This window comes from Anser cygnoides, chromosome 8, assembly GCF_040182565.1.
Source record: "Anser cygnoides isolate HZ-2024a breed goose chromosome 8, Taihu_goose_T2T_genome, whole genome shotgun sequence".
Lineage (NCBI taxonomy): Eukaryota > Metazoa > Chordata > Aves > Anseriformes > Anatidae > Anser > Anser cygnoides.
Window position 1 is genome coordinate 2303680 of NC_089880.1, and position 16201 is coordinate 2319880.

At 38.9% G+C, this 16201-nt stretch overlaps 2 protein-coding genes and 1 non-coding gene across 3 annotated transcripts in view; 1 reads left to right on the plus strand and 2 right to left on the minus strand.

Moving 5' to 3' along the window:
• Positions 1–6142, minus strand: part of BCAR3 (BCAR3 adaptor protein, NSP family member) — a 109805-nt gene extending 103663 nt beyond the window's left edge. The window contains exon 1 of the mRNA XM_013186588.3: positions 2999–6142. The gene's annotated coding sequence lies outside the window, so the exon portion shown is untranslated. The remainder of the gene's footprint in view (positions 1–2998) is intronic.
• On the plus strand, positions 3054–3138 carry TRNAR-UCU (transfer RNA arginine (anticodon UCU)). Its single transcript is given in 2 exon segments — positions 3054–3090; positions 3103–3138. It is a non-coding gene; the product is annotated as a tRNA-Arg (tRNA).
• Positions 6143–7329: 1187 nt separating the features above from the next.
• Positions 7330–16006, minus strand: DNTTIP2 (deoxynucleotidyltransferase terminal interacting protein 2). The gene is made up of 8 exons (XM_048067048.2): positions 15524–16006; positions 15015–15077; positions 13028–14769; positions 11415–11550; positions 10612–10707; positions 10060–10224; positions 8894–9003; positions 7330–7484 (listed from the first exon to the last, which is right to left on the minus strand). Exons 1-8 carry the CDS (start codon positions 15623–15625, stop codon positions 7391–7393), a joined length of 2508 nt encoding a protein of 835 aa, XP_047923005.2. The 5' UTR covers positions 15626–16006; the 3' UTR covers positions 7330–7390.
• Positions 16007–16201: the final 195 nt, after the last annotated feature.

The window sequence follows — 16201 nt, forward strand, 5'->3', positions numbered from 1 at the left end:
GTAAGTACCTTGCACAGTACACAACTTGAGGAACATACAAAAAGGAAACTGAAAAGAGCTACATGAGAAAGTTTGAGAAGTGACAAACTTCAGCTTATTATCAAAACTGAGATGTTAATAAAGAGCAAAATAGCTCCACATTTTTAAAATAAAGTGGACAGGCTCTCCTTTTGCAACAGAAAAGCACAAAAAAGTTACGTTCCTGAAATGCACTGGAATACAAGATGAGTGAAATGCAGTAGAACTATAAATAAACACTGAAAAAATGCTTGTAGCTATTTTTCACTGTGTTAAGCTACGCAAACAAGGACCAAAAAAATAAAAGCAGAAAAGGTCCATAAAGCAAGCATGAAGTTATTCTGCAAAGCAACCCCCCGCTGGAAAACAATGCTGAAACCCAAACTGCACAAAGTCTCAAAGACCACTCCAATCTTATGACTAATTTCTAGGTTTTTACTATCAGTGGGAAAATACCATAGGGTGGTGATATTTTCGGCCTGCCTTTGATCCACTTGCTGTCTTGTGTCAAGGTATTGCTATCTCAGTTTCTCCTCATTTAAAATTAGCAGAATAGCACCTAGCTTAGTTCAACGAAATTGTCTAAGTGCCCGCACAATTGAACTTCAACTCCCTGAAACAGAGCATAAATGTGAAGAGGAGCTAAAAAGACAGCTTGTAAGAGAACTGAACTTCAGCTGGCCCTAGAAAAGCTAGTCCAAAGGGCACATCCAGGTCCAGACGCCATCAAAGGTTGATCTGTTGTTGCTTAACATACCACGTTTCCTCAGTTCATGAACTGTGAGCTGTTCTGTTTCTCATGCAGCAGCTCCATCTACTGTCAAAAACGAAAGGCGGACTTTGCACTGGGACTACGTTCACAGTGGAGGGGAAAAAAATACGGAAACTGACTTGAACAATTTTAAATATCTCTGGACAATTTCTGAACACATCCCCAGTCAGCCCTGCAAGAACACCAGCCAGCCTGTTACCTGCCTGTGTAAACCAACTAACCAAAATGAAATTACGAGAGGAGATAACACTCATACAAGCCTCAGAATTCTTTGCTCATACAGCTTCAGGACTAGTTTTCTCAAAGCTAACTCCTGCTCTTCACTACCTGCAATTATTAGTGCTCTGCTGTCCAAAGCTACTACTATGGTATCAAATCACACCGGTGAGGTGCTGACACTCTGTTGCCCTACAATAAATGTGCCCGGATACTCCTATACTACAGGATGTTCATGGCAATTTTTAGCTACATACAAGTGATTTATTTGAGCTGAACAAATATAAATTTAAGCTCATTATTTTGATGACTAATTCAGTTTTTAAAAACAAAAGTTCTGTTTCCTTTATGAAGCACAGAGCCTGAGTTGTTAATCTGAGGACACAAATAAACATTTCTTTACAAGAAGCACAAAGGAATTTGGTCCAGAATGGCACAGTTGTGGCAAGACCACACAGACCCAGAGCTCATAAATCCAATGAGACCTACTGTGACTCTTGCACAACTTTGATTCTTAGATGCATTTATTTTTGTGTTTTTCTCCACTCCTATAGGTACTGATATCGATTATTACATGAAATACAAGACTCTCACAAAACCTGTATATCCTGTGCAACCCAGGAAGAGCAGACGTGCTGCCAGCCCTGCCTGCTCCAGCCGCAGCTTGCTCTCCTGAGCCACCCAGGAGCCCGGGAGCCCTGTGTCCCACTCTGAGCGCTGCAGCAGCAAACATGCTCCTGATCGTAACTACAGCTTTTAAGGAAAAATCTTGTTTTACAGAAATACTGGGTATTTTACTGTGAATTTAGACCAAATATAGTTCAGTCATTGCTTCCCTTAATGGATTTAGTGACAGACACTCACAGTATTTGAAACAATGATCCAGGTATACTGTGATGTTTTCATTCTCATTGAAAATACTGCCACATAATGGAATATTATTTCCCTAATTTATTTATATTTTTTGTTTTTTGTTCTTCCCATTTACAAGGTTTTTCAAAGACTCCAAAATATTCTCAGTAAAATATTCTCAGTCACTGATTTCCAGGCATTTCCCACATCTCACCGTATTTCTCTGTCACCTCACGACATCGTGTCTAGCAGAGACTTCAGGGACATATTTTCACTTGTCACCTTTCAGATTCCCACACAGTTGTTTGTTTTTTTTTGTCTCATGTGGCACTGGAGAGCTACAAAATGCTGCAGTGTATAGGGTGCACAGTAAACATACCCATGTTTTTCCCAAATACTTTAATTCAAATACTATTGTTTTAAGAAAATGTGTTGAGATTGTTTCTAAAAACCTACAATGTTGGAAATCACCCACGTTAAAATAACTTCCTGTGTGAAGTGTATTTAAACGAATATAAGGTTTGGAACTGACCCAGTGTAGCTTACATATCCTTGATATGGAAAGGATTTTTTTGGATCTGATATTGAATTTTCACTTTTAGTCCAGAAGTGGAGTGATGTTAAAAGCACATCAAATAATTGGAATATGAGAAATGCTTGTATTTGTTGACGCAGAATCAGACCTAACCTAATTCGTCAATGTTTCATGTTCATGTGCGTACCAAGACCCAGTCCTAACAAGATTTATTTACACAACTTTATTCGAGGATGTTTGGAGAAACAGTTCCACAACATAAGGAACCTGTGGAACAGGATTCCCTTATGTTTCCTCTAATACAAGGGTTAATATTGAAACCGCCCAAGTGTGATGACAATAAATATTTTATGTACAGTACTGATGAAAATAAAAAAAGCAACAATCCATTTCTCGGAAGAGGTAGGCTGCCGAGCACCTCACAGCAAGCTGTAGCCACCCCTCCTCCCCCCTCCCGGCCGTGCGCGCAGGCTGCCTCGGGACTTGTTTACACAGCAGCTAATAAGGCTAAGCCTATCGATACTAGTTTAAAAAAAACGGAGAAATGATACAAAGCGCATTATTAACGAGTGAAAAGGAAGGCACCCGGCACCAAGGCCACTTACAGTCAGAGCAGGGCCGCGCAGACTCTATGGGCGGCGTGCAGAGACTCCAACAGGTGGCTCCGTGGCGCAATGGATAGCGCATTGGACTTCTAGAGGGTGAAGGGATTCAAAGGTTCCGGGTTCGAGTCCCGGCGGAGTCGCATGTGCTCTTTTATTCTTTATTCCCCTTCCTCTTTCCGTGTGGCTGCGACCTTTCCGCCCCTGCCTTCTGTCCCTTCCCTCACGGCCGCTGCAACCGAGCCGACCAACCTGGCGCTTCCCGGCGGCCGGCTACCCGTCAGCGAGTCCCTGCGGGGCCGCCTGACCGAGCGGGGGCGGCGGGCAGCGACAACGACCACGGCCCGCGTCGCGGGCGGCCGCAAGGCCGCCGCCTGGACTCGAACCGCGGCTATGAGAGAGCGGCAGCGGGGCCGCGCCGAGCCGAACACGGACGCCCCCACGACGGGACGCTCGAGTCCCCTCCTCCGTCAGGCAGTGACCGAGCCCTGAGGCGCGCGGGGCGCCAACGGCCGCGCACGAGGCGAAACAACGGCCGCCTGTGGCCGCCCGCCCGTGCCTCACGCAAGGAGCGGTTTTTTAAAAAATGTGTGGAAAGAAAGGTCCCGAGCAAAGTCCGGCAATAGCAACGACCTTGGCACTTGTATCTGACCAACTGAGTCATGCTGTTAGGTTTCTAGAACCGTCTCTGGAAAACGGTCTTAGCTGGAAATAAGGCTACTTCTCTCCTTCAGTGATGGCCTGACACAGATCTAGTCAAAATCATTTTCAAGCAACAAAACGCCCACAAAATGCAGCAGATGAAACAAGCATTTAATGCTTGAATTAATACCATCTTTTCTTCCTAACCTACGCATACCAATAAAAAGAAGACAAAGAGCCACTTTAATAAGACCTATCAAAATAAATTAAAAATTTGGGTGGTAAAATAATAATAATAATTAAAAAGCAGCAGCAATAAGCAAACCTTGATGCTATTCATGACTGAAATAAATTCATGATTTATTCACAACTTAATAAATTCACGATGTAATTCATGAATTGTATTTAATTTCTTAAAATAAAAAAATTGCTTTTAAATCCTGCACAGGTGACTACAGCCTCTCTTTCAAATCATAATAATGTTTATTTAAAAACAAGGTAAATCCCCATAACTGAAAATGAACCACGCTGTTAGTAACATCAACTATGACTGTTTGACAGCAGAGAAGCCCATTCAGGAATGCTATCTAGCTATAAAATATGTACAGCCCTTTACAAAAACATCCAGTTTTCCCAGAATTCAACGTTAAATAGCCAACACTAACCTCTCTTACATGAATCCCATAAAAGCAACTAAGTCAAGCGACAGATAAAATCTTCCACATCCCATCACTTCCAGCAATGCATTCATTTCCAACTACTACTCCCCTAAGTTTTGTATTTCAGGATAGTGCCACAGAATTTGCCTAGACCCCAGTGAAAAAAATAGAAGGCCAAGGCTTTCACATGTACGTATTTGCATGTTGCAAGTAACATTTACACAACCATACCTGAGAAGTGCGTAAGTTAATTAAGAGAGAGACATGCCTGATGGCGAAGCGGTGAATTCCCTGGCGCAAGCACACAGGCAGCAGCAGCAGGGACGGCTCTCCCAGCGCGCAGGCACAAGCCCCAGCGGGGAAGTACAGGGGGACAACTCCACAAAACGTGCGTGTGAAGAGGGGCTTGAAGAAAACGTTGCGAAGACAATACACGCATAGTCTTTCAGAATGCATTAAGAGAATCAGAAGGAAAAGAATCAAGAATTATAGCAAACAATATAAACTGGACAGATCATTAGGCAGCTTCAATTTTAAAGGGACTGTTGATTGCAGAGAGATTAGAAGTGCCCAAGGTACGGAAATGGAAGCATAAGCAAAGGAAAACGAGAAGTATTTTACTTCTGCACCTAAATTAACCATAACTACTGGTGGTACTGCCCCAGGACCACCCAGCCACCCTTAGCTAGGTTTCTGTTGCTCTTTAACCTCAGGGAAATTTGTCAGTAATTGTTTATATCATCACAGGCAGAATTAATGTAACACAAGCATTTCTGACAGCACAATTACAAGAAAATACTTGCAATTTATAGGCAAATAGTTTCTCAAATTATGCTGGTGTTTTAACAATTTTTTTTTTGACAAATTTGAGTATTTCCAGAGAAATCCGATCATCTGGTATGTTTATGGAGTCATGTGGTGCATTTTGTTTTCACCTGCTCTCCCCAGCAACTTAAAATTTGTCACTTTTAATCAAATTCAATTGATTAAATTGAAATTAAGGAGTACTCCAAAGTATTATGTTCCTATGCTTTTATGAAAATAGGTCATTGCAAAACAATATGCCAACCGGTGCCTTCACTGGAAAAGGCTGAATGAAGCATAAGGTGAGGCAGTAGTTGACCGGCACGCTGTCAAATGTGAGGTGCAGGTCCTGCCCTGCAGCCCTGCTCACACTGTCTAATGTGTCCCTGTCTCGCTCCCACAGTAGAACACAAGCACTTGCTGGACACAGCATGTGGCAAAACAGAAGACATTAGAACATCTGAAAGAAGGGCAAAGATAAAGAACATAAAACAAATCCCACACTAGCAATGTTGTATATAAATTAGCTTGTTTTAAGATTTGCAACAAGCTATTGAGCATCCTGAACAACCGGCATGGCGCTGTTGCTTGCTGCCTAAAACCAGAACTTGCTCTTCTCTCTTAGGGCCCCTCAGGGTAGCACATCGCTTTTGTGGAGTTCAGCTAGAATGTCCCAAGATGCAACAGAATAACAATTACTCTGGTGGCTTGTTTTCTTTCCTCAGTGTTCACTATTCATTTTCTGTGCTTCCATTTCTCATCCAGAGAACAAGACACCATAGTTGCTTTTACTGGCTTTTTATCATTTACAGGTTCAAGATTTTAGCTTACATACAACTGTATGAGAATAACATCTGCATGGTAGCAGGGACTTGGGGGCTAGTGGTTCTACGTCTATGTTTCATACTTCCCAGAAAATTCACTTTACTTTGTGCACCATTTATCTCCAGGCAACCAGCACTTTTTAAGGAATCTATGTCCCTGTCTGTGCTTGGTAATGAATATTTATGGTTAACTTCAAGAGAATATAAAAAATCCAAAGGGTCATGCGAAATTTTCTTTCATATTTCAGTTGGTGATCAATAAATACCATGATTCTCATTTCATTTTAGCTACCTCCAGCAGAAGTAGCTCGTATCCTTAACATGAAACACACAAAAAACCTACTCATTCTCAAGAGTGAAAAAAAGAAAATCATAGTTAAACACTGGTCAAAAACATCCTTTTCACTTAAAATCTACAACCTTTAAAATTCAGTAGGACTTTCAAGAAAACAATAAATATCACTGGTCCTCTGATAATCTCTTTTATATATTCCTCACCCAATCCATCTGAGACAATGTAGTAACAGTCTTATTTCTTCTATTATCTGTCATTTCTGCAATAAATGAATTAAACTGACTGTAACAGCAATACAATAACTAGGTCATTAAAAAACAAACAACACAAAACTTTTCACAATCACAGTACGTTATGAACTGTCACTGAAGGGAAACTGAACTAATACCATCTTTAGTTCTTCCAAACTCACTCTATGCATTTTCCTGAATAACTATTCCAAATCAGCTACTAGACCACAATCTGCAGACCACACCCTAGGTAATGGACCCAATTGTCAAATTCTTTTCACAAAAATCATTACACAACGATTAAATGGTAAAAGCTAATAAAAGTGACAGAAGACTGGATGTTAAAACTTTGCATATACTTACTGTATTATTTTATGAATTAAGCAATACTATATACTTTAATATTTATTTATAGTTACATGTATTATTTGTATATATGTGCATATGCTGAATTCCACAGCATTCTCATCCCTGTTATGTTCAGCGTTGAAATAAACTCTTCACAACTGAACTATTTCTCAATACCCTCTGTTACAGATTTGGCCAGAAGCACCTCTGATAAGACCTAGAAAAATTTGCTACGATATATAATGGGTGTGAAGGTGAATTACACACCTAACTTTAAACTAGATTTACTAATTCAGTCACATAAAGACTGAAGACTGAACAAGACATAACCAATGAATTTGGATGTTGTTCTCAGATTTAACGATATGCTTTCAAATCATCAACTTTTAAAATAAACATTAAATATACATTACATATAAACTCACTTTTTTTTTTTGATAAAGCTTCCTAACACATTTCTACTGCAGAAATTTCCCTAACCCTCAATTTACATGACTTTCAATCTTAAAAAAACAACACACCACGAACCAAAGAAATCTGTGGAAAGTTTTATAACAAATAAGTTCTTCCAGCTTGTTATTTTTCTTCAAGTCTTAATTGTGAAATTTCTTCTTCTTCCGATTCTTCTTCCCTGCTGCAAAAGCTGCTTTTTCACTCATGATCTCCTGATACTTCCTTTTATTATATCTGAACAAAATAGATAATTTACTTTTAAGCAAGGCAAATCAAGGTTCAGGAAAAGATAATATGGATACTTATGCATACATAAAGGGATATCAACACTTGGATTTCAGATAAATGCAGGTCAAATTGTTTTAGAAATATATTTGATTCAAGAATTGAAGAATTCTGGTATAATCATTGCGTTTTTCATTGCATATATAATCACATTTTTGGACAGTTTGCTAAAAAACTGCTACTGCTCCTATTGGGAAGACTCACCAATTTCAACAATGCTACAGATACATTATATCCGTTTTTATGCTACTCTCTCAGCAAACTTAGCTAATCAACCTTACTCCACTCAAGACTGGAGAGTGAGATGAGATTAACACCACACAATAAACAGGATATACACACTGAACATGAGCTGCTAGCTCCTCTACAAGACTTTCATGTACCTATCACAATGGATCATTGCACACCTAGTGTTACTAACGCTTTTAATTGCAAGACTAAAAACATTTATCTGCACTAATGCTAAAAGAGCTGGTTGAAGTCCTAATTAGTCATAAGTTAGCTGATCAAATTTCAAAGACATTCATTTTTTAAAGTTGCTTCTAATAAATACCTTATGGATCAGGTCAAGCCAGAAAGCTAGTTAAGAAACAGCTATACTAACTTGCCTTCCCAACATTAACAATGAATTTACAAGCCTGACAAGACTAACCTTATTAGCCTAAATCATGTACTATTTCCAAGAAAACATATCATTATGGGGGAAAAAAGTAATATAAATTAACATCATGTAACAACTAATATAAAAATGGATCAATTAAGCAAACTCTTCCAAAAATCTGGAGGTTAGGCCAAAATTAAATCATCCATATTGTGCAGTTTTGATTCCTATGACAGGTGGCAGACTGACATACTTATCAAATGAAATCCCACCAACTTCCACATTATTATAGTCAACATTTTTCTATCACTTATGCCAAGAAAAATTAATCAGTCTTCACACAAACGAACAACAAGAACAAAAAAATGTTGATGCATAGGCATGAAGCACTCAGTCAGTTTTTAGTACAAGCCTTTGTGGACACCTATTTTAGAAGTGAACCAGAACAAGCCTGAATGTTTTCTTTTCAACACTAACACTACTTTAAGAGTAACTGCCAATATCAATGACCCCCGAGATGGGTAAAGCCCTTTTAAGAAGATAAAAAAAATATGCTATCACATTCCAATTATCTCCTGTCCCTTAGATCTTCTCAATGGCAAGTGCTGATGAATTGCTAAAACAGACTAAAAAGTTTTCTTTGAAATTAAAAAACAACAATATATAAACTGAATGGAAACAACAGAAGAGCTATATAGTTAAAAATACACTTCTCTTCTACATGTGGTATTAGAAATACAAAACTATTTTAAAATACCTTCTAAACTCAGAATCTGCAAGCAACTCTTCAACAATTGTTTTCTTCCTTTGTTTCTTAGGAATTCGACTATGATAAAAGTCTATGGGAGAATCAACCACAGTTCCAACCTAAAAAATAAAAATTATAAACATTCTTACTGTAATGGCAAGATGTTGATTATTTTTTAATCCTTAACGACAATTCTAAAGACAGCTACAGAGAAGATCAGAATGGTATTTATTATATAAAAGTGCAAAATATCAAAAAAGTAAGCAATATTTTGTATGCAAAGTCATTTTTTGCTTCATGCTTAGTAGACACAGGAGGGTCTCAGCTTTAGGACAGTATGATTTTCAACATCAGACTGCTGTATCAATATTTAAGAAATCCAGTTAACTTTCAAAAATCTTCCCAAGGAGGGAAAGGAAATTCTTATGCGTGCTAGTTTGCTAGATGGGTTCCACAGCAGCTCTAATAAAAGCTTCATCCTGTAAGGCATCACATTTCTTCCAATTGGCATGTTGGTCAGTTCTAATGTATTTATATGTCCATAAACTTCAACACACACAATGAAATCCAGTAAAATCCACCCTTTATAATGAAATGGAAATGTAAACAATTTCCTCAAGCATGCTAACTGTTCAAAGAGACATAAGCAGATGGAACCAAGCCCATTTCCACAGTTTCTCCAGTAATTATTTTCTTTAAGCAAAATGTTTTAAAGGCAAGAGCTTTCAAAGTAGCAGAAATTCTAGCTGTTCACAAAGCTAGTTGTATCCATTCAAACTATATTAGCTAGTAAGAAAATAAATGCCAATTATTATCTACGCACTAATTATAAAGGCTAGTACTTTAGAAAGCAGTAGAAACCTAGTCACTGAGGGTTCAGAATAACGATTAAGTCAGGTGTTCATTCAGTCCTATGAGATCAGCTGTAAAAAAAAAAAAACAGCATATACAACTGCTTAATTAAAATAAAAATAAAATTAAATAAAAAAATATACAATTTCTTAACTATTTAATATAGTTAAGCAATTGTAAACTGCAGCAAATTACTCAAAATACTTCGTAATTTAGCTATAAAGTTAAATCAACAAAAACAGAGGGCACCTATAAAATAGGTAGAGAGTAACTGTTCAGAATACCTGAGAGTAGCACAATGCCTTCTTTTGCTTCTTCCTTACCTGGAAGTACTTGGGTAGACCATCTCTATCATTCTTTTTATAAAAATGCTTAGGGTCCAATGAAGCTCTCATCTTCAAAACTTTAAGATCGTTTTTCAGTTCACTTGTAATTTCTGGGGCTTTCATACCAAACCAGCCATCACCTGTTGTCTTCTCTCGGTCTGCCTAGGATGCAGTACAAGAATAATAAAGTTCATTCAGCTACCAGGACAGGATACAGTTATGAACTTCCCCCTCCTCCCTCCAAAAGATGGATAAAGCATTTAGAACATAACTTTGTACCTTTAAAAAGTGTATTTTATGACCCTTTCAGTAAGATCATCAGCACTGTATTAACCCCAGATTTGTATCCCATGAGTACACATTATATTTCCCTCCACTGTACTGGTTACTTACTAAATGGATTGCTTTTCACAAGATGGCTCAAAGATAATAAACTGTAGTTTAACACTCCACTTTCTGTGAGCCGTGTATGTGCACACAGTCCCAGTGTGGGGTTTTCTGCTAAACATGCTGCATTGTCATTTGAAGCATTAACAGCTTTTCACTTACTCTGCGCTGTTTCTTTAGCTGGTGAAGTGATTCCCTGAAGGGTGGGACACATTCCTTTTTTTCAAAATCTGGAGTTATTATACTCTTCTGCAAGAGCTGCAAGATATTATTTTTAAATGTCAGTCACATCAGCAATACAAACATATTGTTTACCTGTATTTACAGAACTTACCAAAGGAATAATACAGAGCAAAATGCAAAGCAAGCATTACAATAAAGCATTTGAGTTGCAAACACTTCATTTGATGCGCAACAAAAATAGCAGTCGCCTTCGAAACAAAGAGGGAGCAGAACCCTGGCCAGCAACAGTTGGCTAACTCTGGAAGAAGGAAGACAGCAAGTGCTCCATAATGAAGTGGGCTATCATGGACATCCTAAGAAAACAGTCTCAACAAAAATAATGGATTTCCTTTATCTCTAAGGGTGTTTTGAAATAAAACTACTCATCTCATACTAGGAATAGTACAGTCCCATACCTACTGAAATTCATTCTTGCTACAGGCTATGTATCTTGTTAGCAGACTTTAAGCTCATGTGCCGTTAGGCAAACCTGCATGCACAATCAACCTTTTTATTTTACATGATAATGCTGGTACTCACACTGCTTTTCTGTCAGAAGCATCACATGTATTTGAATTCTTATGATTAAGTGTGTAAATACACACTTTGGCCAAAATGAATGGAGGTTCTCAGCAAACCAGAAAACAGGATACTTCTTTAAAAACAAGTAAACCAACCTTATCGAAGTTAACAACTTTGTGTTACTGTAGTCATAGGTAACTGCACAATTGTAAACACATTACCTGGTCCTTCTTTTTCTCCATCGGTTGTTTAATTACGCTTGAACTAGGCTTCTTTTTTTTTCCATCAAAGCTTATATATAAACCTCCGAGCTTTTTAATGTTCAAGCCAGGGTCTATGCTGCTGGAAAGATGCAAACTGAAAGGGAAATACTTAATGTTTAGAATATTGTAATAAGTCACCTGCTGTCCTCTGAATAGGAAAGGCAGAAAAAAATATTTTCTTCTTCTTCCAACTTATGTTCAGTACTGCAGTTAAGTCTCAGTATCTAGAAGAAATACCTAATTAAGAGGTGACAGAAGATAAAGGGGAAAAATCAGGCCACTACACGAAGTGAGGGCTTTTAAAGAGCAATACCTGTAGCTTCACTTCCACAGATCTTTCACATTAACTCTGATGTTGTATTCCTATCTTAGGTATTTCTATCTTCTGTAAAAGTGAATTATCAATTTGCTTAACCTTGCAAAAGAACTTATGACCAGTTTCCCTCTTCTATACATCGAGAAGCTTGCTAGCTAAAGAGGAAAAAAAAAAAAGGCCAAACACACAGGTGGTAAAAATATTTTCAACTTAGTGAAAAGTATGAAGATGCCAGAATTCATCAGAGGAATGTTGGAATGGTAAGTCACTGTCTGTATAATAATGCTAGGAATAATGTTGTTTAACAATTCAAAGCTAGGATTTTTCACCTTTTCTTTCTTCATTATTACATTCAGGCAGCCAAAGAAATCCATCTACAAACAAAGTATGATGGCTGACTCAAGAGGAGCTTTTAAGTAACAAGAATACGTAACACCTATAAAGTATTATGGAAAAATATGCCAATATCTAAACTGGTATATCTGGTATTTATTGTAGCTTGAATGTTTATATATACATTATGAACTAATAATCTGTAACACCTTTACACAGAATGTGTGTCTCATTTTTTGTAAGACTTCTGGCCCACTTGAAGGTTTCTTAAAAGAGTAAGCCTTAAGTTTATCAGACCTAAACAGAGTATTATGCTTTAAACACATGAAGCACGTAAAGGGGCTTTAGCAGGGAGTTGGACTAGGTGAGGTCAAGAGGTTCCATCCAGCCTAAATTATTCTGTAATTTTATGCTGGGCTGGTTTTGCTTGAAGTGTTTCTATGTCACAATCTAGTATCTTCCCTGAGCCATCCTGTGAAAACAAGAACTGAAAACACAAAAGCTTATGCATATGTTTAGGATTAAAAAGCTTGATCTAATTAAATAACATGCAAGTGATTTATTGGACTTCTATTATTTATATCCCCCCCCCCAATTTAAATAAATAAATAAAAACCTTTGCTCTGAATAAGCAATTAAGTTAGCATGACCAGTTTAAACCACTTTCACATTTTTTTTTTATGCTGAACACATACAAGGCTTCAAGATACCTAGATATTTCAGACACTTCTGTTCTGCTACATGTAAACCTGAAAAAACAACTGAATTATAACTCTGATAATCTGAGCAATCCATTTCCACATCTATGACTATGACAACACTACTCCCTCATTTATTCTGTTACTGAGCACATAATGTACGTCTTATGAATATGCTTAAATATAATGCAGATTTTCTTAGTTACTCCCAGAAAGATACTTACACATCAATTTTATTTTTCAATAAATCATCATCTTCATCTTTCTCATCTTCATCTATCAGTTCTTCTTCAGCCTCTTCTAGATCTGAGGATTCTTCAACTTTTTCATTTCCTTCATGTTTACTTTCAACATCACTAGTTTGGTCAACCTGATCTAGGTAATACTTTTGGTTGGAACCCATGCCAGGCTCAGTATCAATTACAAAAAGCCCTTCAACATGCAGTGAATTCTTTTTTAAAGGTTTGCTCATGGAACGAGTCCTTTCATCTGTCTCCATGTAACTCTTATTCTCTTCCACTGTATCTGTGTCTGCCACATCACTATTTTCAGATTCATCACTTTCATCTTTGCTCAGAAACAATGTAAGGGAATTATTTCCACTGCTTGATCTTTCACTGCTGTGGGATACAGAATCAGCATATTCTACTGTTTGGTCTTCACCACTGTCCACACTGATTTCAAGCATTCTACATCTACCCGCTACGCTGTCAGTTATTTGTGCAACAGGTGCATCCTCTCGTGGGCTGCTCACTGCACTAGATTGTTCATCCTTTCTTAATTCACTTGCATGGTCAAAAGACCTCTCTACCGCTGCCTCAGCACCTATTCTTTTGTATTCTGGAACTTTTTTACTTACATTCGGTGTTATTTGCCCTTCGGATTCTAACAATTGTTTGGGACTCATGCAATCAGTTAAACAAAGATCCATATTCTTTAATTTCACCCCCGTCACAAGTATTTTACTGTGCTCTTCCTGAATTTTGTCACTTTCTTCCTCTGAATCATCTACCCCAAGAATTTGTGTATCTTTTATTGCTTTTTTTCTGGGCGATTCAGTATTACTACTTTGTTTCATTTTTGTAAGACTACTGGGTGTTGTATCATTCAAAAAGTCTTGTTTCACATCTTCATTTAAGGTTGCATTAGCAGATTTGGAAGAACATTTGCTTGTAGATAAACTGGATTCTTTATTATGTGCGGTGACAGAGGAAGCATCTTTTTTGTCAGAGACTAATTGTGGAGCAAGTCTAGAATCAGAAATTATTAATGGCTCAGATTTAACTGTGTCCTCAATTAAATTCTCATCTTCTGAAACAATTCTGTTTACTCCCTCATTATTTTCTGCTTGTGCTTTCATTCGCATGCTCCTAGTAAGTCGTTTGGTAGTAATGGGCTGTTCCATATGAAAACAGCACGACTCTGCATCAGAAATATCTTCACTCTGGGCTTCACAGACTGGATCTGGTTGTAACTTCTTTTTGCTTTGCCTTTTTCTTGTAGTTCTCGTAACGTTAGGCATCCGGACACCAGAAACAACACCAGAACAAGATTCAGCTTCAGAGACATTATCTTCATCTAGAGTATTGCTTAACTCGTTTAGAAAAGCAGTCTTGTCGTGTCTTTTTTTTGCAGGAGAATCTGGTTGATAAGGAACTACAATTTGTCGTCTTCTTGTTACTCTTATAATCAAAGGTGTCTGAAGACCAGACACAGCAGAGCAGTTTGATTCTGCTTCTGACACATCCCCATCAACCTGGGGTTCGGCAGCCAATTGTGCTGAATGAACACTTGTGTTCTCATTTCTAGTACTTTTTATCTCTAAGCTATCACTAGCATCTGATTTTGCTTCTGTGTGTTCCACCTGTTCAAGCTCAGATTCTTTAATTACATCAGGCTTACAAATTGCTCTACTCCTTCTGGGCATCTTTGTAGATACAGAAGTACCAATTTCAGTATATGTCCCCTAGAAAGAAAATGAAAAATCTGTTATTAATGGATAAGATAATCTCATAAAAAAGTATGCTACACAAATCACTAACAATCTTTCTTTACACAAATCTAGTCATGCTGATAACGTGTTAACTCTCCAAGTAACTATGTCAAAGGAGCATTAATAAATCATCCCTTTCTTATCCATTTGTTTAGTGTCTTTTGGTCAAGACAGAATAAAGAAATCCACTGCATTAAGAAATATAAATAAAAAGATACCTTCTGTCTCATTCCACAAAATTCTGGCAAACTGTCATGGGAAGTAAATCCAGAGGTGACATTCTGAAACACATGCAGATTTGCTCAACTACAAAATTAGACCTAAAAGGCTTCTGAATCCATTTTTAGCAGCTTTAGGAACAGACTGGTCTCCCAGCAACTGCAACACTAGCCACAATCTGCTTCTTTAATTATGCTTGTAAGTTACCCTTGAAAGCAAGACAAAATCGTACAAAAACTTGTTCTGTAGTGGAAAAAGCATTCTGCAGTGGCAGGATCTTCCCGAAGCACAGCATAACGTTGGATCACCATAAAACATGCTATCTAAGGGGTCCATATTGACAGGACAGTGCGTGTGTCTCGTGAAAAAGCTACAGACAAACGCTCAGCTAACAGCAAGGGAAGAGATGGGGGAGAGGGAAGATGGCTGCCGCCGCGCCGCGCCTCACGCCGCAGGCAGCCCGCCGCAGCCCGGGGCCACCGCCCGCCCTCCCGGCCCCTTCCCTCACCTCCGCCGCCCCGGCGGGCCGGGGCCCTGGGGTGCTGCCGGTGACCCCCACTGCCGGCGGCGCCTGCCCCTGCCGCCTCGCCGCCTGCCTGGTGGCCACCATCTTGTCGGCCGCGCCGTGCCCAGCCCCTTCCGGATCGCTCGGCGGGGCGCGGCCTGCCCTCCGCCGTCCGGCCCCGGCAGGGTGCTCGGCCGCCTGCGGGAGACCGCAGGTAAAGCAGCCGAACGCCGGAAACTGACGGAGCAGCGGCAGCGCTGGCTCTGCTTGGCACGGAAAGGCACCGAGAAAGGCACCCGGGGGCTCCCGTGTCCACCTTTAGCTCTGCTTAAAGAGTGGTGCAAGAATGGGGTCTAGGAAAGTGTAAAGGAGGAGGGGGAAAAGCGTAACGTTAGTTAACGTATCTTCACTAATGACAACGGTGGTGGTGGTTTTTTTTGTGCGTTGTTTGTTGTTGGTGTTTGTTTTTTTTTCTTTTTCTCCCTCTCCATATCCACTATATTAAATTTGTGAACGTGGCATCTTCAGATGATCAAACCACGCAGTAGGGAGTGCCCCTTCTGTTACATAAAGGCTGAGGTGTGCCATTTTACAGGGAAATCCCCGAGCGTAAAAACACGGTTAAGACCATCTCATGACAAAGTCCCAGTGTAAAATACTATTATCAACAGAAAGAGAAGT